The sequence below is a fragment of the Ovis aries genome, chromosome 14 (genome assembly GCF_016772045.2).
Source record: "Ovis aries strain OAR_USU_Benz2616 breed Rambouillet chromosome 14, ARS-UI_Ramb_v3.0, whole genome shotgun sequence".
NCBI classification, from domain to species: Eukaryota; Metazoa; Chordata; class Mammalia; order Artiodactyla; family Bovidae; genus Ovis; species Ovis aries.
The window spans coordinates 66,213,159-66,235,258 of record NC_056067.1 but is presented as its reverse complement, the minus strand read 5'-3'; the positions used below and the strand labels follow the sequence as shown (position 1 = coordinate 66,235,258).

General features: G+C 50.0%; 1 protein-coding gene and 1 long non-coding RNA gene across 3 annotated transcripts in view; one reads left to right on the top strand and one right to left on the bottom strand.

Moving 5' to 3' along the window:
* Positions 1–7,999: 7,999 nt before the first annotated feature.
* The window catches only part of ZNF274 (zinc finger protein 274), a 24,171-nt gene continuing 10,070 nt past the window's right edge, over positions 8,000–22,100 (bottom strand). The window contains exons 5-8 of the mRNA XM_027978930.2: positions 13,597–14,079; positions 10,748–10,836; positions 9,703–9,829; positions 8,000–9,317 (exon numbers count right to left, since the gene is read on the bottom strand). Of these exons, the coding sequence (XP_027834731.1) occupies positions 8,407–9,317; positions 9,703–9,829; positions 10,748–10,836; positions 13,597–14,079 (1,610 nt within the window). The 3' untranslated portion in view covers positions 8,000–8,406. The remainder of the gene's footprint in view (positions 9,318–9,702; positions 9,830–10,747; positions 10,837–13,596; positions 14,080–22,100) is intronic.
* The window catches only part of LOC132657800 (uncharacterized), a 26,514-nt gene continuing 23,575 nt past the window's right edge, over positions 19,162–22,100 (top strand). The window contains exons 1-2 of one of the 2 annotated variants that reach the window (XR_009596480.1): positions 19,162–20,454; positions 21,784–21,914. This is a non-coding gene — a long non-coding RNA (uncharacterized LOC132657800). Of the gene's footprint in view, positions 21,915–22,100 lie in introns of both variants that reach the window. The other variant, XR_009596479.1, reaches the window with a different exon arrangement.

Genomic DNA, 22,100 nt, shown 5'->3' with positions numbered 1-22,100 from the left:
GGTGGGAGAGACCACAGGAAACCTTCCTAGGGTGGCCTTCTGGAGGGAAGTACTCTGGCTCTTCATGAAAGAGGTTATCTGTGATAAGCTCTTAACTGAATACTTTTCAATATTTAGACATCACTTAAAACTTAACTAATTTTATAATTTATGCAAAGTACTTTCATGGTTCCAACATGAAAACTACAGACACGAAAGTGTACTAAGCGAAGCCTAGCCTCTTTGGCTTCTCATCCCTGTATCCCTGTCCTCTCCCACTGGTAATTATAAGTTTTGCATTATCCTTCTGTTTAAAAAGTATAAGCAATAGATTCTGTAAGTGTATCCATCACTCTTCCTTGGGTAAAAGCTTCGCTACTATACATAGTGTTGTGACACACTTCATTGTTTTCCACCTAACCGTTTGGTGGGAGATTGTTCTCTGGCAACTGCCAGGGCACCATTGTGTGTTCCGACTGCAGTTCCTTCCACCAGCCCGCTGCTGATGACACATAAGCTGTATTGTTTTACAGACAGTGCTGCAATGGATATTCCTGTGCCTACATCATTTTGCATTTTTGCCAGTGTAAATTTAGAATAGATGTCTAGAAGTGGGATATTGGGTCAAACGTAAGTGTGTTTTTAATTTTGCCTAATTCTTGTTCTTTGGAGTAACCCCTGTTTCAGCTCAGTTCAGTTCAGTTCAGTCGCTCAGTCGTGTCCGACTCTTTGTGACCCCATGAATCACAGCATGCCAGGCCTCCCTGTCCATCACCAACTCCTGGAGTTCACTCAAACTCATGTCCATAGAGTTGGTGATGCCATCCAGCCATCTCACCCTCTGTCATCCCCTTCTCCTCCTACCCCCAATCCCTCCCAGCATCAGAGTCTTCTCCAATGAGTCAACTCTTGGCATGAGGTGGCCAAAGTACTGGAGTTTCAGCTTCAGCATCAGTCCTTCCAATGAATACCCAGGATGGATCTCCTTTAGAATGGACTGGTTGGATCTCCTTGCTGTCCAAGGATTCTCAAGAGTCTTCTCCAACACAACAGTTCAAAAGCATCAATTCTTTGGCGCTCAGCCTTCTTCACAGTCCAAATTTCACATCCATACATGACCACTGGAAAAACCATAGCCTTGACTAGATGGACCTTTGTTGGCAAAGTAATGTCTCTGCTTTTGAATATACTATCTAGGTTCAGTATGTGAACCGTGAACTCCCTGATATCCAAGCTGGTTTTAGAAAAGGCAGAGGAACCAGAGCCCTTATAAGCTGAGAGGTGTTGAAAGAGGAGCCAGTAATAATAGTAATAAGAATAGTAATAGCTTAAGAGTTTGCCGACTACCAGCCTGGTAAAGCACACATGTGTATTGATTCAGTACTCCTCTTAGCAACCCTATATTAACTTCTGCTTGGAGCAGATAGGAAAACCGAGGCACAAAGAGGTTAAGTAATTAACTTGAGTGGCAAAGCTGGTAAGCAGAGCCCAAGATTTTGAACCCAGGTCATCTTGCTGCAGAGCTTCCCCCTCGCCACAGCCCCCGCCCCTGCAAATATATGCCAGTTCTAGACCAGACTGACTTGGAAATCTGAGATTCCCTCCACTCCTGGTTTGGTCTTGGCCATGTCTCCTCTTCTCTGAAAGATCAATTTTCTCATTGTGCCAGGGGAGCCCTCAAAGTTGGGGTGTAAAAGCTGAGTGTTGGTGTCACTGGCAGGCACCACTCTGCCTTATGTGATGAGTGGAGCCTGTAGGCAGAAACCCAGCACCCTACCCAGGAACAGATGGAACACTGCTGAACAGCTCTCCTAGCAACCGGACCCTGCAGGCTTGGGTGTGCTTGTAATTCCAGGAACAATCATTGCTCTGTTGGGCAGCGCCTCACGCAACTCCAGGGGGTGCCCCTCCCATGCAGAACACTGCTCTCATCTCCTTCTTTCCTGTGGGGAGCCGCATTAGGCATTACTGACAAAATGGAGGCACGGCCCTAAATCCCCTCCCTTTGTTCCGTAGGCACGGACCCGGAATGAAGGAGTTAGGCTTTGTGATTCTGACTTGTTTTTTTCTTTCCTCGGCTGAGTTGACTGAAGAGAATATTAAGGTGTTTATTGTTTTTGAGAGGAGCATGAGAAGGCATAAAGCCTTTTGCAGCTGTGCTCAAAGAGTAATTCCTAAAGTTGATCAGTGTTTCAGGGTGAGCACGGAGGCCACGGCTTGAGACCATGGGAGGGATTGCTATCTGAAGCCCATTTGTGAGGAAAGCGTTTATGGCAAAGGAGTTTGCTGAATTTAGGGCTTAGGAATAATTTAAATAGTTAGAAACTAAAGATTTAAGGGACGCTGTAACGCTAGCATATTTTACTATAGCTTATAGAGATTAGGGACTTTAGAGATATTTATAGCTAGAAGCCCTTTCTTAGAAATAGTGAGCTTAGGCTACTAGGGGCAAACAGGACATAGAAAGATAAGAATTAAACTGAGGACTGTGGTATGCAGCCCAGACATTAGCATGAGTTACAGTGTATGCACAAGGACACGTGAGAAAAAGGAGATGAGAGAATTGCTGAGGAAGGAACTCCTTTTGAGGGGCAACAGTGATTTATGGAGAAAAAAATCTGGGTCAATGGGAACTAAAAATATCAAACCTCTGACCTAATGCTTTTATAAAAGTATAAAAGAGAATCATAAGCTTGAAATAAACAGGCAGTCCAAAAAAAACTGAGAGGCTGCCTCAGTTTCTCGCCGACACCACTCACCCCTTCAGGTTGAATCCCTGACTGCTGGAGCTGGATTCTAGCACTTTCCCATTTTGTGAGCTTTTAGCTTTTCTTTCTTTTCGCGTCATGAAAGGAACTCCTGCCTTTGGCTGTTCCCACTGAAAAGGCAGCAGGGATATTCTCTGCCACTTGATAACGTGCTTTATCAGAGGATTACCTCTCAGAGGTAAGGAGACATGTCAGCCACCTGTTGCTGCGTTCTGTGTGAGTAAATGCTAATTAACCTCTAAGTACAATCTCTAATTCTGTCTCATCACCAATGTGGTCCTGATAGTACACTTCTGTTAAGATGTTAACAGGGCTGCCTGTGAGAATGCCCACTCTGAGACCCAGCCTGTATTCCTGGAAACAGCAGCAGTGGAAGAAGCCTCTGCTCTTGTGCTCCTGGAAATATCTTCTTTGCTAGATGTCCTATTTAAATAGTTTGAAAGTGGGCACGTCACACCAACTTAACACCTAAGATGCACCTTGGAGTAGTGCCAAGTGAACCTGGCAGAGGGCTTCTTGTTGCTGAGGGCTTGATTTCAACAAACAGTAGGATCCAATAGGGAAGGACCTTTTGGACCCATCACAGAGGTGGGAGCAAATGCCATTCTCTTTATGAAGTTACACTGTGGTGTCAGAATGGTCAGGCAGGCACTCCCATCTCTGAAGAGCTCTGGTTAATTTCTAATGTAGACGCACACTGCACATTAGGGAGAGGAAGTGCAAACAATTTTAGGTTTAACTTTTCCTTGTTCCTCCCTGAAATACAGAGTTTCTTTCATTAAGTGAACGCAGCAAATACTGACTACCAGGAAAACCATAGCCAGCTCGTGGAATGGATCCCAAGCTTGTTGCATATCAGACACTCACACTCAGGAGATGGGCAGTGGTTGAAGCTGTTCCCTTCTGAGACAGGCTGAGGCCTGAACCCTGGGATCCTTTGCTGCAGGGCCTGCACCTGGACAAATGGTCTCTTTCAGCAACAAAAAACTAAGAAGCTAAAAGGGACTAAAACTAGCTGTGTGCCTACACAGGTGGAGCACATTATCAATGATGAGATACAAAAAGACCAAAAACTGAGCAGAAGCAGGGTACTGGCATGCACCCTGTACACGGCGCCACCCAGGGGTTGGGCAGACCACCTAAGTGACCCCTCCAGCCCAACTCCTGGACACACCCCTGCTCCCTCGCCACATAAGGAACCAGCTGTCTCCTCCTCAGGAAGCCAGCAAAGGTAGCTGTTACCTGTTTTCCCTGCCCTGAGCGCAGCACGAATCCCAATAAAGCCTTGCCTGAATTTTTTGTCTGGTCTCTTATCTGGAACTTTCTGTGATGAGATTCTTCAATGGATTTCAAGTCCCCTCCAGAGGAACTACTGGATACTCTTAATGGTAAATCCCTGGAACCTAAGAATGATAGGAGGTGTGGTTGTCACACACTTTTTACTTCCCAGAAGCCAGGTACACTTAGCTTCTCAGTTCCTTATCCTGCTTCTTCCTGATATCCTCAAAGGAGGAGATAGTCCACATGATTCTATTTTTGTTCTTTTTTTTTTTTTTTTGAAATTTGTTAATTATCATAGTATTTAAATATTTTAAAATGGGACCAATCAACTATTTACCCATTCCACTTTTATTCTTGTCCATGTGCAAACATTTTTTTAAACGTTATGACAGCATAATCATGTACATAATGTCTTTTTCACTTCATATAATTAGAGAATCTGCATAAACATTAGAAACTACAGACTCCGCATAAAACAGACTAGAAACTATGCAAATATCCCCAAATGGTAAAATATCTAAGTGAAAAAGAACATTGATACTATAAGTAAAAAACATTGACTCTACATTTCCATCAACTCTTTCAATCTTTAGTCATCCAAGGAAACATTTACCCACATCAATGCCTATTTTATTGTCCTTGTTCCTTCTCAAATCTAGGCGTCACTGCTATTAAGAACACTGTCTAGTTGATCACCTTTAGTAGGATTTTCCTTTAAGGAGTCCTATAAAAGCAGAGGAGCAGAGATTGACCATATGTCATTACACTAAAAACTGTTCAGTTCAGTTCAGTCGCTCAGTCATGTCCGACTCTTTGCGACCCCGTGAATCGCAGCACGCCAGGCCTCCCTGTCCATCACCAACTCCCGGAGTTCACTCAGACTCATGTCCATCGAGTCAGTGATGCCATCCAGCCATCTCATCCTCGGTCGTCCCCTTCTCCTCCTGCCCCCAATCCCTCCCAGCATCAGAGTCTTCTCCAATGAGTCAACTGTTTGCATGAGGTGACCAAAGTACTGGAGTTCCAGCTTTAGCATCATTCCTTCCAAAGAAATCCCAGGGTTGATCTCCTTTAGAATGGACTGGTTGGATCTCCTTGCAGTCCAAGGGACTCTCAAGAGTCTTCTCCAACACCACAGTTCAAACGCATCAATTCTTCAGCGCTCAGCCTTCTTCACAGTCCAACTCTCACATCCGTACATGACTACTGGGAAAACCATAGCCTTGACTAGACGGACCTTAGTTGGCAAAGTAATGTCTCTGCTTTTGAATATGCTATGTAGGTTGGTCATAACTTTTCTTCCAAGGAGTAAGCGTCTTTTAATTTCATGGCTGCAATCACCATCTGCAGTGATTTTGGAGCCCCCCAAAATAAAGTCTGACACTGTTTCCCCATCTATTTCCCATGGAGTGATGGGACCGGATGCCTAATAGTTTTCTTCAAGGATGCAACAAGGGAAGAGCACCAAGTGAAAGCATTTCTTCACTGATTGTATGCATGAGGTTTTTTTCACTATGAGTTCTCTGGTGTTCCATGAGTCAGATGGTCTGCTGAAGGCTTTTTCATGTTACATTCATGTGGTTTTTCCACCTATATATGAATTTTCTGATTCACAATAAGATAAAAATCTCCATCTAAAGATTTCCCACATTGGTTACATTTACAGAGATTCTCTCCAATATGGATTCTTTGATGTCCAATAAGGTGAGAAGACGGTAAAGGGTCTGTCCACAATGTGGGAGACCCAGGTTCGATTCCTGGGCCAGGAAGATCCCTTGGAGAAGGAAATGGCAATCCACTCCAGCACTATTGCCTGGAAAATCCGCTGGACAGAGAAGCCTGGTAGGCTACAGTCCATGGGGTCGCCAAGAGTTGGACACGATTGAGCGACTTCACTTTCCATTGGGAATACTGTTCCCATGACATTTATGAGGTTTTTCTCCAGTGTGAGTTCTCTGAAGTGACACTTCAAAGTGAGAACTCCAACTGAAGCCTTTCCCAACTGATTACACTTTCACATTGAAGAGAAAGGCTTCTTTCTCTTCAGTGTGAGTTCTTTGACGTGAAATTACATCAGAGCTCTGAAGGAAAGATTTCTTATATTAATTGTATTCATTAAGACTTCTCTCAATTCTTTGATAGACATTAAAATATATGACTGAAAGACTTCCCACATTGACTGCAACAGAACAGTTTTTCTTCAGTATGAGTTTTCTGATGCCTAATTAGTTGAGAGCTCCTGCAGAAAGCCTCCCACATTCATGGCATTCATGGAGCCTTTCTGTAGTACAAATTATGTAATGTCAACAGGTGGGAGCACCAGGTGAAAGACTTCCCACCATTGATCATATTAGTTCTTAGGTATGTGTTCTTTAATATGCAACCAGATGAGAACTCCACTTAATAGATTTACCACACTAATCTTGTCATAGTCTCCAGTATGAGTTAAGTCCAATAATTCTAGACATAGACACACACCTCCAATTTTTAGTGTCCTTTGAGGGACTGTTTCAAACTTGACACTAACCTCCAGTAGGTCTTGACATACACAAATATCATAGACAACGCTGGAAGCGGCAATTGGGAATGAAGAGCAAGGAGAAGGAAGACCATATAATTTGGTGGATGAAGATCCTGAGGAATTGGTCACCCATTAGCTCATTCCATACTCTGAAAACCTCCACTCTCATACACCAAAGTCCTTATTTGACCCTTATTAGAGCCCTGAAAAATTGCTTTAGTCCTTTATGTTTCACCCTTGCTGCTAAGTCACTTCAGTCGTGTCCGACTCTGTGCGACCCCATAGATGGCAGCCCACCAGGCTCCCCCGTTCCTGGGATTCTCCAGGCAAGAACACTGGAGTGGGTTGCCATTTCCTTCTCCAATGTATGAAAGTGAAAAGTGAAAGTGAAGTCGCTCAGTCGTGTCCGACTCTTGGTGACCCCATGGACTGCAGCTTTCCAGGCTCCTCCATCCATGGGATTTTCCAGGCAAGAGTACTGGAGTGGGGTGCCATTGCCTTCTCCTTTTCACCCTTACCTTCTTCTATTTTCCACTGGCCATATTTTTCCAATTACAATCTAAGCTCCTAGGGGCTGGAAGATGATTCTCACGTGGCCTTTGAATTCTTTTCTGTAGGCATTCAAGGCCTGCTTGTTGAGCAAATAACTATGTGTAGATCTCTTGGCTCTGCTGCTCACCGGCTCTGTCCCCACAAATAGGAAGAAGACTGCCAGCCTGGGATGGTTACTGTGCACACCAAGAAGATGCTGACTCCACACGGGAGCTCTCCTGGTTGTCTAGATGGTTGGTATTCATTAAATTCCAGCTCCAAAAGAACAGCTGTAATGGCGGTTGTTTCTATGTTCTGTGATCTGTGGATATGAGGTAGAAGAAAACCAGATCTTGGCTTCTCCATTTTCTCCAGCCTTCAGCTGACACAATGTAATAAATCCTGCATCACTTTATGCTATGTTAAGGGTGAACTCTTACATTCACATCAGAGATGAGTTGTCTCTGGCCTTCTGGAGCAATCAGCTTAGGACATGAAGTTACCCACAGCCTGAAATCTTTCCCAACTGAGCCTTTATTACCTTCACGTTTCCTTCAGTGACAGAGTGGTGAGCACAGAGGCTCCTGCCACGAGACTGGGGCACTGCTGGCCCTCCTGGTGGCATCAGCCACCATTCCCTGGTTGATCATCCTCTAGCTCACCATCCAGGCTGCTCATATAATCCTGACAGATGTCCATTCATCTGAAGGAGGCTCGTGCAACACCCGCCCTCCTACCTGCTGGTCAGGCTCCCAGAGCATTTCCTTCATCTGCCTCCCCACACACTCCCCTTACGCACTCTGGGACAAAGTCCCGCGTCCACCCGGGGCCCATCCTTTTGTTTTAACATTGCTTCTTTTAACTAAGTCATTAGTGAAAAGATGTCTAAATAGGTGGGGAAAAAACACAGAGACCCTACTACAGAAATATATAGTTTATTTATCCATGTTCTCTTTCAACCCTTGTCCATATGCATAAACACTTTACCACAAACATCAGTGCACAGACTTCTTGGTATCCGTTTTTTCAAACTTACATTATAAGCATTTTCAGGTTTCACTAGTTATCACTCTTAACAACCAATGAACAAACAAATTAGAACAGCAAATCAACTGAGCAAACACCCAGGAGCGAGCGATGTATTCACGAGCAGTGACTCCACACTGGTTTTCTTAAGTGCAGGGCGGTGTCCCTGGTCGTCCTTGGGTCTTGAGAATCTCATCACCAGAGACTTTCCATTCGTATCCGAATCCCAACCAGGTTTCCTCAGGTGACACTGCTGCAAAGGTGACGCCTCCTCACACGGCTATAGGGCTGGGAGGTGGGCTATTTCCTCTTGCACTTCACCCTGCTGTGCGTCTTCTGGTGCCCGATCAGGTGCGAGCTCTGCGTGAAGGCCTTTCCGCACTTGCTGCAGGTGTAGGGGCGCTCGCCGGTGTGCGTCCTCTGGTGCCGGATGAGATGGGAGCTCTGGCGGAAGGCTTTGCCGCAGTCCGGGCACGGGTAGGGCTTGGCCCCGGTGTGGGTCCGCAGGTGCTGGGAGATGGCCGAGCGGTCGTTGAACGTCCTCCCGCAGTCGTGGCACACGAAGGGTCTCTCCCCGGTGTGCACCCGCTGGTGCTGCCTGAGGGAGGAGCTCTGCACGAACGCCTTCCCGCAGTCCCGGCACGCGTAGGGCTTCTCTCCCGTGTGGATCTTCTTGTGCACCGAGAAGTACCTGGGGTTCCGGAACGTCTTCCCGCACTCGCTGCACCGGCACACCTGGCTCCCCTTGTGGATCCGCGTGAAGGTGACCTGCGGGGCGGCCCGGGGGCAGGGCCGGCCGCCCGCGTCGCCGCCGCCCCCCGCGGCCCTCCCGGCGCCGCCGCGCTTCGGGGGGAGCGTCGTGCGCGCGCCGCGCGTCCCCGCCTTAAGCCAGGGCTCGCGCTTGCGCAGGCGCTGTCGAGGGGCCGCCTTGCGCCGGGGGCCGCGGCCGCGGCCCGGGCCTGCGCTCGCCGGGGGTCGGGGGCCGTCCCCGGGCGGCCGCGGGGGCAGGGTGTTTTCCGAAGCGTGGGCCACCGGTTTCGGCGCCGGGTCCCAGACCCCCGGAGCCGCGGCCTGCAGAGCCTCTGCGGAGGTGGAGGGCCGGGCGGCAGCGGCCGAGGCCGCGTCCTCCTCCTTCAGGGCGCAGGCGGGCCGCTCCTCAGGAGGCCCGGGCTGCGGTGTGAACTGCCTGCTGTCCACGGTCGTCTCCCACCCTGAAAGAAACCCAGACGTGTGGACCGCGCTGAGAGAAAGTGCTGAAAAGGGTGGATAGTGCGACATAATCAGATATCCAGAAGCTTCCTGCCGCCCCACGCGCAGCCGCGCAGGCTGGGGAGGGCGGCGGAAGCACGGGAGCGGCAGAGCTCGCAGAAGGCGGGGCATCTGCCTTCTCATATCCCCTCGGGGTGTGGACCGCAAATCAGGCCTTCGCTGGACCCGAGGCTGCCCCTCTAGGTCTACAGCGTCAGCTAAAGGCCTGGAGGCTGCAGGGCAGTCTCGAAGGCACACGTAGGCCTTGCGCGGGGCCCAGAGGAGGTATAAGCCTGGAATTACAGCCTCTGGGGCATCCCAGTCCTGGGGACGGTGGCGGGGCCTTACCCACAGACACCAGGTGTCCCAAGGTCTCCAGCATCACGTCGTGGTAGTCAGTCCGCTGCGTTGGGTCCAGCAGCCCCCACTCCTCCGTGCTGAAGTCCACAGCCACGTCCAGGAAGGTCACTGGATCCTGCAACGTCACACACCTGTCTCAGCAGGAAGGTGGGCGTCCTTGGCAGGTACGGAAGAGAGGCTGGCGGGGACATTCTGGCAGAGCTCACTGTGCTGGCACTCCCCAGCTTTCGGGTTTACTGGGAAGCACTGCCTGGGGCCCGGAAGAGGTCCAGTGAGTGTGTGCTGATGAAACCAGAGTCTGGGCCAGACTGGAGTTCCTTCACAAGGACTACAGGTGCCACAAATCGCTCCCTCTTTCCCCGTGACTTCCCACAGGGGACTACCCCTCGGGTTGCCTCCGGGGTGGGGGGGGTGGGCAGCAGAGCAGCTGCAGTGTGGTCAGTCCTTTCGAGATGCCGACCAGGACTCTGGGAGTAAGAGGGCTTGCACTGCCCTGTGTCTGGGAAGCACTCTGCCCACGATGGGCAGAGCCTGCTTGAGAAGCAAGAGGCTGGAGCACCTGAATACAGCCGTACCTGCCTGTACGAAGCCTGAAGCCTGCCTCAGACCACTCGTTACACGAGAGCACTTCTGTGCTCAAGCCAGGTGTCAGCCCTGACCAAAGCCATATACACACCATCACTGGCCACTTTCTGGGCCTCAGCAGTCAGTAAAACAGGACCAATGCTATTTTGTCTACACCCTGGCTCTGGTTATTTTGAAGCAAATACCAGGCTTTGTTTTAGGTGTAAACACCCAAGTCTGTGTTTCCAGAGAATGAAGTCTCTTGTTTTAACTGAGATCAGCAGTCATCTGCATGCCAGGGCTCAAGGCTGCCTGCCTCTCACTTGGCCCCTCTTCCTCTTCCGTCCAGATTTCCTGACTCTGGGTCACTGTGCCCCATCATAGTCTCCAGTGACACTGTGGACACTGGAGGGCAGGCCTGCCGGGGAAGTCAGGAGCAGAGAAGGAAAGCGCGACTCTCCCCACTCACCTCAGGCAGTGCCTTCGCGGGCCAGATAGCCGTGTCCTTCTGCTGAGCTGCGGGAGGGAGCGCGCCAGGGGGGCCCTGGGTGGGCAGTGCTAGGAAGAGACGTCAGCACAGGGTTAGCAGGGCAAGGGCAGCCCACCTCTGGCTCTGGGACTCCTGGGGCCGGCACACACCCGCAGCTCATCCCATCAGTGCCCCCTCTGACCTGTGCCCAAACCCCACTTTTGTGACCACAGGGCACTGGCGTCCCTCCTGCTGGCCCCTCTCCCTGCCGCTCCAAGGACTGTTCTGGAGCCAGGCCCTCCACTGAGGCAGCCGAGTCACCGCCACACCCTCAGCAGCTGGCTTCACACCTCCTCAAACACAGAGACCCACTGCTGGCGTCCGAGTCCTCCCTCCCGCCCTCCCCCTCCCCACGGAGGGTGGGAGTTTCTCTGGCTGCCAGCACCAGACTCACTCCCTCAGACACACCGTGATGCAATTTTTCCAAGCTTCTTCCACCTTAGAAAACAGCTCTGCCCAGCTCTGTGATGCTTTGACGTGACTCTCCCCCATGTGTCCCCACACGGTCCTTAGGCTTGTATAACGATGATGCGACCCCGCCCCCCCCCCCCCCACTATCAAGGGGACACGTGATATGACCCAGGCTGGGCCGCCAGGCTGTCGCTTCCTCCTGGCCAAAATGACTGCATCAGGGACAAACCCTGGCCCCCCAGCCAGCCAGTGAGAGCCAAAGAGGCAACTGCTGGAACATACAGGAAAGAGAAAGCCCGTGCTGGGAGCCCTACATGGAAACAGCGTGCATCTGAGTGCAGCTACCAGAGGGATGATCCGGCAGAGGGCAAGCCCTGGAGACGTCTGGGCCCGCTGGGCCTAGCCCCGCGTGTACCCGAACCACTCTGGAAGTATTCAGTGAGTTGTGTTTCTCCCTGAGCCACTCTGCAAGGGCTCAGAGTGGTCACCCAAGTTCAGCAGATATGCCGACCCAAATGCAGGGCTCCTTGGGAAGCCGGCTCCACCGTCCTCTGTAGTACTGATTGGTTTCGCTCGCCCCCGTGGTGGGACATGGACTCTCTGACCTTCATCTTATGAGCCTGACAACCGTCTTCCTGGCACCTGTATTAGTTCCCTGGTGTAACAAGCTGCCATGTCAGTGGCTCAAAATAACACAAATTTGCTGTGTGACAGTTACGGAGATCAGAAGTATGACACAAACTCAAGGGGCTAAAATCAAAGTGCTCCGAGGGCTGTACTGCTTCTGGAGACTTAGGGAGAATGTATTCCTTGCTCCTTCCAGTTCCCGGAGGCTCGCTGCTCATGACACCTTCCTTGCAGCACCCCTGCTTCAGCTGTCACCCCTCCTACTCTGACTCGGACCCTCCTGCCTGTCTTCATAAGGGTCCTCGCAATGACCTTGGGTCCTTCCAAACAGTCCAGGCTAACCTGTCCATCTCTAGCTCCTTAGCGTTATCACACATGTGAGTCCCTTGTCCCTTTCGCCATGTGAGGTTCAAGGGGTTCCAATGTGGAGATCTTTGGGACCCTCAGCCTGCTGGCCACAGCACCCCAGAGTCGGTGCACATGAAGAGACCACTCCTGCGGCTGCCAGCCCCGCTCCCTGCCCACACCTGCTTCTCCAGGAAGCCCTGTTCTCTGGACGCTGCTCTCCAGGCTCAGATTCCCTCCCTCCTCCTCAAGCATCAAAGTCGATCAGTCAATCATTCACTCCCTCAAGAAGCATCTTTCAAGTACTGGTCACGGACATAGAAAATGGAGGTGAGCAAACAGGTGTGTGTGCTCTGTAGAAGTCAGCCTAATGAAAATCAAGGCTCATCAAGGCTGGATCCCCAGTACATCCCAAGCTTGTACCATCTCCCTGGCCCACCGCTACTGTCGCCACTCTAGCCCGCTGCTGTCAGATGCATGCTCATTTGTCAGACTCCCATCTTTCTTGCTAGGTTGGAGGCTTGTTGACCTCACGAGTGCATGAGTCCTGTCTGTCTCAGTCATCACCTTATTCACAGCCCCCCCCCGTTGAGTGTGTGATGTTAGATAGAAGCCCTGCCAGAAATACGTATACATACACCTGTGTGACGGAAATGGATGCAGCAGGGATCCCAGAAGGATAAAAAATAAAGCACATTATCTGCTGGCCTCCCTCAGAAATGTGTGGAGGGCCCATTAAAGAAGGCAGTGCCAGGGTGGGAGGGAGGTTCTAGAGGGAGGGGACATATGTATACTTATGGCTGATTTACATTGTTGTACAGCAGAAACTAACATAATTATCTTCCAATTTTAAAAAAAGGGACGCAGTGCCAGGCCCACCCCAGAGTTTCAGCAGCTTTGAGGTAGGGCCTGAGGCTTTCCGTTTCCACAAACAGGTCCAAGGATGAGGCCATTCTCAAAATTCTTTGATCTAGTGGTAGTGACAGGTATGTCAGCAAGGAAACATCTAAAGTAGGAGTCCCCAGTCCCTGGGTTGCAGACAGGTACCAGCCCAAGGCCCGTTAGGAACCAGGCCACGCAGCAGGAGGTGAGTGGCGGGTAAGACAGCAAAGCTCCATTGGCTGATCCCCATGGTTTTGATTACAGCCCAAACCACACCCTCCACGTCTGTCTATGGAAAAACTGTCTTTCACAACATTCCTTGGTGCCAAAAAGGTTGGGGACTGATGATCTAAAACTCTGATTCCCCAAATGGGGTTGGGGAAGGGGAGCAAGCAGATGCCCTTGCCCTAGATGGAGTGGGCCCCACCCTTCTGCCACCCGTCAGGAAGACTGGGTTCCTTTGCTCCCACCCTCAAGACACCCTCCCAGGAGCAGCCATCTCCCCACCCTTCCGTGGAACTCACTTCCCTCCTCAGAGATCCAGGTCGCGTCCTCCACCAGGGCCACCGCCTGCCGGCAGTCCCCCGGGTGCTGCGACTCCACCCACTGCCGCAGCTTCTCGGGCAGCGCGCCCAGGAACCGCTCCAGCACCAGCAGCTCCAGCATCTGCTCCTTGGAGTGCGCCTCGGGCCGCAGCCACTGGCGGCAGAGCTCCCGGAGCCGGGCCAGCGCCTCGCGGGGCCCAGCCACCTCCTCAAAGTGGAACCCCCGGAACCTCTGCCGAGCCATCTCAGGATCAGCGGTAGGCTTATCCAGATGTTGAGGGGGCTCCCTGAGAACCTCTGGGCTCAGGCCCTCATCTTCAGCATACAGGGCCCGGATCTGGGCATTCCGGGGAGCAGCCACCTCCTGGTTCAGGGTGAGGACTTCAACCACCTCGATCTTCATCAGGGGATTCCCGGCAGGAAAAGGATCCAACTGAGGGTCCAGCTGAGCCTCAGGACACTCTGAAAGTTGAAAACAACGGGCAAAAAAACACATGAAAAGTTTCCCAATGTTTTTAGCCACCAGGAAAATACAAGTCAAAAACCACTATGAAATATCACTTCCCAGTCTCTAGGACGGCGATTGTCAAGGATGGGTGGTAAGAACTGTTGGTGAGGATGTGCACGCTGGTAGTAGGACTACAGAATGCTACACTGCTTTGCAAAACAGTCTGGTAGCTCCTCAACAAGTTTCACAGAGAGTGGTATCACGATACACGGGTTTCGATCCAAAAGAATTAAAAACACATGTCAACACAAAAACTTGTATAAGAATGTTCACAGCAGCATTATTCATAATTGCCAAGAAAGGAAAACAACTTAAACGTCCATCAAATGATAAATGAATACACAAAATCAGATCTATCCATACAATACATTTGTCTTTGGCAATAAAAAGGAATGAAGTTTTGATACACACCACAGCATGAATGAACCTTGACAACGTTATGCTAAGTGAAAGAAACCAGACACAAAAGGCCACATATGTATGGTTCTATTTATATGAAATGTCCCAAATTAACAAATATAGAGAGACAGAGAGTAGAGTGGTTTCCAGGAGATAGGAGAGTTGAGGGGGTTGGGGGGCGACAGCTTCTTTATGATGTAGAAACTGTTTTGAAATGAGATCATACTGATGGTTGCACAACCTTGTGAATGTAATAAAAACCACTGAACTTTACTTCCAAAGGGTGAACTTTATGATATATAAATTGTATCTCAACACAGAATAACAACAACAACCAAAAGCCCAAGAGACAAGAACCATGTTGCTATATATGCCTGCAGCCATGAGGTGAACTGAACCTGATCCCACCTCCATGGGGGCCAAGAATGAAAATATCTGGGAAAGGCAGGGATGCTGGGTCTTGGAATAGAGTCCAGAGAGCATCTGCTAAACAGAACTCCAGGATGGCCTTGAAATGCCAAGGAACTTGCACAAAGTAACAGGAAACAAGAAAGTTCTCGACAACTCCAAGAAGAAACGCTAATTCTGAATGACTTAAAGATTCAAAAAATAAATTTAAAAAGGTAAAATTATGATTTACTTTCAATTACACTTGTTTTATAAAGACAGAAATGGCATGGCTGATATCAAAAGCAAACCTGTACTTTCACCGTTGCTATTGTAAGTATTATAAGTGGTTAAGCACAGCTCTACTTGGAAAGGAATTTATAGCATGAACTCAAAGCCTAACAATGGATGCCTAGGAACTTTACCAGACGACTCTGCTTATATCAGGGAGCCATCCGGAGATGAAGACACAACTTCTGTGATACCCAGAGAATGGACACACAGACAAAGGCCAGCCCAAATGAAAGTGAAAATGAAGTCACTCAGTCATGTCTGACTCCTTGGGACCCCATGGACTGAAGCCTGCCAGCCTCCTCCATCCACGGATTTTCCAGGCAAGAATACTGGAGTGGGTTGCCATTTCCTTCTCCAGGGGATCTTCCAGGCCCAGTGATCAAACCTGGGTCTCTGGCAAGAGCCACCAGGCTCAGTGGTAAAGAGTCCGAGTCCCCCTGCCAATGCAAGAGACGTGGGATCCATCCCTGATCCAGGAAGACCCCACAGGCTGTGGAGCAGCTAAGCCTCTGTCACAGACAATCAGCCTGTGCTCTAGAGCCAGCAGCCGCAGCTATGGAGCCCGTGTCCTACAGCCGCAGCTCCGCAGTGAGAAGCCCGAGCACCGCACCGGAGAGCAGACCCAGCTCTTCGCCGCTAGAGAAAGGCCAGAGCAGCAACAGCAAAATAAAGGCATTATAAAAAAAAAAAAAAGCTGGCTGAGGGGCCCAGTGGACAAAGCATTTACCTCAACTGGACTCATCAGCACAGCCCTCCCAGCCAAGTCGGTAGGCAGAAAGGCCCCAGCAGGGCGGCTGCTGTTCCAGCCTGGAGACAGATTTTGGCCGAATGGAGCCCACGCTGAGCCTCTGATCTGCCTCAGAACAGCTGTACCAGCGCCTACCCCACGTGCTATACCTCAGTGCGGCCCAGGGTTCCCAAGATCCCCACCAGGCAACTGATCTGAGCACACAAAGAGTTCCCAATGCACGCCTAGGAACTTTACCACACTAACCTACTTATGAGCAGGGGGCCAGCCAGAGATGAAGACGTGGCTTCTGTGAGACCCACAGAATGAACACACAGATAAAGGAAAGCCAGTGTAAGCCAACAGAACTCCGAACTACAACTTCTGTGGCAACAAGCCCAGCTCTCAGCACTTGGTTGATAACTTCCAGTTTTTCTTTCTGACCCCCAAGCCAATAATCTCCAATCAGAACCTTCTCTTTTTTTTCACCATGATCTTCCCCCTCCCAATCTGCTTGACTCTCAGTTCAGTTAGTAAAGAATCTTCCAGCAATGCAGGAGACCCCGATTCAATTCCTGGGTCAGGAATATCCCCTGAAGAAGGGATAGGCTACCCACTCCAGTATTCTTGGGCTTCCCTTGTGGCTCAGCTGGTAAAGAATCCACCTGCAATGCGGGAGACCTGGGTTCAATCCCTGGGTTAGGAAGATTCCCCTGGAGAAAGGAAAGGCTACTGCTGCTAAGTCGCTTCAGTCGTGTCCGACTCTGTGCGACCCCATAGACAGCAGCCCACCAGGCTCCCCCATCCCTGGGATTCTCCAGGCAAGAACACTGGAGTGGGTTGCCATTTCCTTCTCCAATGTATGAAAGTGAAAAGTGAAAGCGAAGTCGCTCAGTCGTGTCCGACTCTTAGCGATCCCACGGACTGCAGCCTACCAGGCTCCTCCATCCATGGGATTTTCCAGGCAAGAGTACTGGAGTGGAGTGCCGTTGCCTTCTCCGAACGAAAGGCTACCCACTCCAGTATTCTGACCTAGAGATTTCCATGGACTGTGTAGTCCATGGGGTGGCAAAGAGTCGGACACGACTGAGCAACTTTCACTTCACTTCAAACACAAAGGATGGTGGTTGACCTCCCCTGCTAGGTTCGACTCTTGAGTAATAGCCTCTGCATGTCCTCTTTTGAGCGGGCTTTCTTTCCGCAACACTCACTTCCTGAGCAATGTGGTAAATGATGGAGTAAAACTGGAAGACACAGGAGTATTCAAACACAGGTCAAGAAAACTGTGAAAGATCCCCACGTGAGCATTATAAAATTAGTACATTGATTTGAGGGGGACTATGACAACATTGGAATGTTCCTGTCACATGCAGTAAAAAGTAGAACAGGAAATTACTGTTAAAAACGACTTCCCTACCGAGTTTATGCTTAACCTCTCTTACCAAAACTGTATTCCCCTTCTTGTCCCCTCTAACTTCAATTCCGCGCCAAGTGAACATCAATCAACCAGTGTCAGATGACCAAAACTGCTGTGATCGAGAGCATCGTACTTTAATACAAACTGAAGCTGTCTGTCCAGGGCAAGATGAGCTAACAGATCCTGGAGCCATGGATCACCTGGCCAGAGACGTCATGTGAGTCATCTCAAGCTGCGACGCTATGGAGCCCACCAGGCTCCTCTGTCCATGCGGGTTCTCCAGGCAAGAATACTGGAGTGGGTTGCCAGAGAACAGGATTAAGAAATGTCAAAAAAAACGATTAACCCCCGCCTCTGCAATCTTTCCCTTTAAAACACTCCTAGGATTTGTCTCCACAAAACAGTTAGAACTGGACAGGGAAAAACAGACTGGTTCCAAAGAGGAAAAGGAGTACATCAAGGCTGTATATTGTCGCCCTGCTTATTTTACTTCTATGCAGAGTACATCATGAGAAACGCTGGGCTGGAAGAAGCACAAGCTGGAATCAAGATTGCCGGGAGAAATATCAATAACCTCAGCTATGCAGATGACACCACTCTTATGGCAGAAAGTGAAGAGGAACTAAAAGCCTCTTGATGAAAGTGAAAGAGGAGAGCGAAAAAGTTGGCTTAAAGCTCAACATTCAGAAAATAAAGATCATGGCATCTGGTCCCATCACATGGGAAAAAAATGGGGAAACAGTGGAAACAGTGTCAGACTTTATTTTTGGGGGCTCCAAAATCACTTCAGATGGTGACTGTAGCCATAAAATTAAAAGACGCTTACTCCTTATGAAAAGTTATGAAAAGTTATGACCAACCTAGATAGCATATTCAAAAGCAGAGACATTACTTTGCCAACAAACGTCCCTCTAGCCAAGGCTGTGGTTTTTCCAGTGGTCATGCATGGATGTCAAAGTTGGACTGTGAAGAAGGCTGAGCGGCGAAGAATTGATGCTTTTGAACTGTGGTGTTGGAGAAGACTCTTGAGAGTCCCTTGGACTGCAAGGAGATCCAACCAGTCCATTCTGAAGGAGATCAACCCTGGGATTTCTTTGGAAGGAATGATGCTGAAGCTGAAACTCCAGTACTTTGGCCACCTCATGCGAAGAGTTGACTCGTTGGAAAAGACTCTGATGCTGGGAGGGATTGGGGTCAGGAGGAGAAGGGGACGACAGAGGATGAGATGGCTGGATGATATCACTGACTCGATGGACGTGAGTCTGAGTGAACTCCGGGAGTTGGTGATGGACAGAGGCCTGGCATGCTGCGATTCCTGGGGTCGCAGAGTCGGACACGACTGAGCGACTGAACTGAACTGAATAAACCCTTACTTTGCTGCCAACTCCCGCTGTTGGAGTTTGGCTTTCTACGCCTGGCGCACACGAGGTCAGTTATATTACTGTGGAGTAACTGCAGCTGCTTTAAAAAAAAAAATCTGAAAGCGACTAGGAGTAGCGGCTGCTTGTTCGCTGTCTCCGTGCTTTCCCTTGCAGTCTGTGGCCACCCAAGCACCTGCCGCGTGTGTCGCCGCGCACTTAGCTAGGGCGGCCGCGGAGCTGGTTTTGGCAGAGCCCGTGGCCACACCAGACGACTGTGTACGAAGTGCGCCTGGCCCCTCCTCCCAAGGGTGAAGAGTTTAGACGCCTACGCTCCCTCCACAGCCGCCCCGGCTCCTCTCCCAGTTCTAGGAGCTTAGAACCGCGACTTCCGGCCTGGACGGAAATGCGTCACGCTCCCGCCGTACTACAACTCCCAGGAGCCTCCAAGACGAGGGACTTCCGGCGCCGCCATACGGAGGCTTTGGGGTCCTCTGAGGCCTTTGGCAGGATTGCGGCTCACTCGCCTCTCACCTCCTCCTCTCGCTTTCCCTTTCCCGGCCTCCCTGGGTCAGTGCGGCGGAGCCTCCATACACACCTTCCCGAGCTGCAAGTCTGTCTTGTTGGGTGACGCTGGGTGTCGGGAGCGCGGCCACTTTCCTCGAGAGTAACGAGCACCTGGATCCCCGATCCATTTTCCTTCCCCGCCCCTACACGCTTTCCCTGCCTCCTTAGGGCTTTTTTGTCCTCCTTTCTCCGAATTTTCTGACTACACACCTCCACTCGGCAGCGGCCTCCACGGACCTCACGGGTTTTGCCCATTGCTGGCGCGTGATCCGACGAGTCAGCTCGGGGTCAGAAGTCGCCCAGTGCCAGCTGGGGCCGCCCATCCAGACTCGCCTTGGGCGCGCCAGGGTTGAAAAACAGCTCCTGCGCCACGCTGTCACCTAATGGCCGCTGCCCGGTCACTCCTTTCCTACTTTTAAAGGACTTTTTCCTTGATGAAAATTATGACAGACATTTGACCTTCCATTTCCAAACCCTTCCCCAACTTCCTCTCAAATAAGGCTTTGAGTTAGTTTCATGTGGATGCTTGCCTGCCTTAGTTCATACCTGCGTTATCTTGAGCATTTATTTAGTTCCCTTCCTGTTCCTCAGGATTTCTGGAGGCTTATTCCCGCCTCTGGTGATGGACAGGGAAGCCTGGCGTGCTGTAGTCCATGGGGTCGCAAAGAGTCGGACCCGACTGAACTGAACTGATTCCCACCTCCCCGCCCAGTTATTCTTGACTTGAAGAGTTTTTTCTTTCAATTACAGCTCTTAAGGCTTGGAATTTCTCTCTGAGGATAACAAGGTGGGCCTCCCTAGGGGCTCCGTGCTGGGCCACCAGCACCATTTTGAGCAATAATCATGCCTTAATTCTCCAGATTGCTTAATAGCTTTTTAATTTATGAAATTTCCGTGTTTTATTCCTTGGTTAATCAGAGGAATTTTTATTCAGTGCTTTCTCCCTTAAAAACAAGTGTTTGGTTTTTTTCTATCCTACTTCATTCCCTCTAACCCCACCACTTCTTTGATCTGGGTCATATATTTACTTCCTCCTTATCGTTGTGGGCACCAGGGTGTTTTACTTTTTTGCTGAGTCCAGTGTACCCACCCTCCCTGCTGTAGCAACCCTTTAGGTGGACACTGGTTACGCAGTTATAAACACCTACTGGATGCTGTGCAGTACCTGAAATGGCCGTGGGTAAGTGTCACTCCAGGCACCTCAATCCTCTGTCTCATCTCAGGAACAACTCCCCAGTCCCTCTAAAGGTAACCCTCAATGCTGTCTGTATTGGCTCCACTTGACAGAAAATGAAAGCTCTGTGTACTAGCTAGCAAGCCTGAACCTCGATCCACACTTCACTCAGGCGGGGCTGACTAACCTACCCACCTGCCTTGGGAGCTGCATAAAATGATTCCTCAGCCACAAATCCCAAGTGCTGGCTTTCAACCCACCAGCTGAAAAACCCGGGGGGTGGAGGGTGGGGTAGGATTGGGGGAATTTAGTTCCCCCACCTGCAATTCCTTATCTAGCTAGGGGGTTATTTTACAAATTCACTGAGCCTTTGGGCAAGGGGCTTAATCCTTCTGGGTCTCAGTTTCCCCACCCTAAGTGAATAGGGACCTCCAGGCAGGTACTGAGTTGTAAAGGCTGATGGGAGCTGTTTTTTTCTCTCATGCTCTCTCTGCTACCTTCAGGTAAGCTGTCTCTCTCACAGTGCCCAGTTTTATAGTGAAAGCTTTGCTACCAGACCACAAAAATAATAGTAACTAATTACAATGTCCTTCTACCAGCTTGTTGGGGGGTCAGGGGCAGCTCTCCTCATCCTTGTTGCACCCTCCCTTTGTCTAGGATGCCCTCAGCTCACCCTGTCTCATCCTTTCCCCATTTCCTACTCCTCAGCTCTGGACAGCTTGCTACATCACCTTCTAAACATGTCTCCCCTCACTGGCCTGCTGAGGCTGCTAACTGGGTCTCACGCATTGGAAACTCCTAAGCCAAGCCCGGAGGAGGATGTGCCAAAGCTGTTGATGATTACACAGTCAGTAACAGCAGCTACCATTTCATGAAGCCCTCCAAGGACCTGCCTGGGCTTTTAAAACACCACAGCCCCATTAAGCAAGTGACCAACTTTTACACAGATCCACGCTGGGAGAGGCTAAGAATCTGCAGAAGGGAGCACCTGGGAACCAAACCCTGTTCTTTTATGCCTTTTATACCACTTCACATAGCTACAATCTCTTCCTCAAATGTGCCCAAGAGAGTCTCATCCAGAAGTCACTGCACTTGCTGCCTGCCTGCCCGGTGATGTCTTTCCTAACATCTCTGCTTCTCCTTCCCCATCCAGCTCTCAGGTCAGATGTCATCTCGGAGCTATCTTCCCACCCAGTTCTAAACTAATATTGCCCACCCGTGCTTCTTCACTCCTGTATCTTCCCCATATATAGACTCTTGTTTCATTTTTCTTCATACCATTGATTGCCATCTTTAAGTATCTGGCTCATTAATTTCTCTCTCCACCCTCTCTAGAATAGCACTGCTCAGTGGAACATTCTTTGGAGAAGGGAATATTCCAGATCTGCACTGTCCAACATAGTAGCCATTAGCTGCAAGTGACCAGTGAACATTTGAAAGGCCAGCACAATTGAGGAACTGAACTGGTAAGTTTGTTTTAGTAGGTTTACATTTACTCATCAACACAGGCTAGTAGCTTCTCTGGAATGAGTGTAAGCCCAGTGAGAGGGGGCCTTTCCACCCTGTTTATCTTGGTGACCCTTCCCTATAACAGCACTTGGCATTTTGGCAGGTGTTCAGGCAGTATTTGTTGATACAGCACAGCTTCTAAG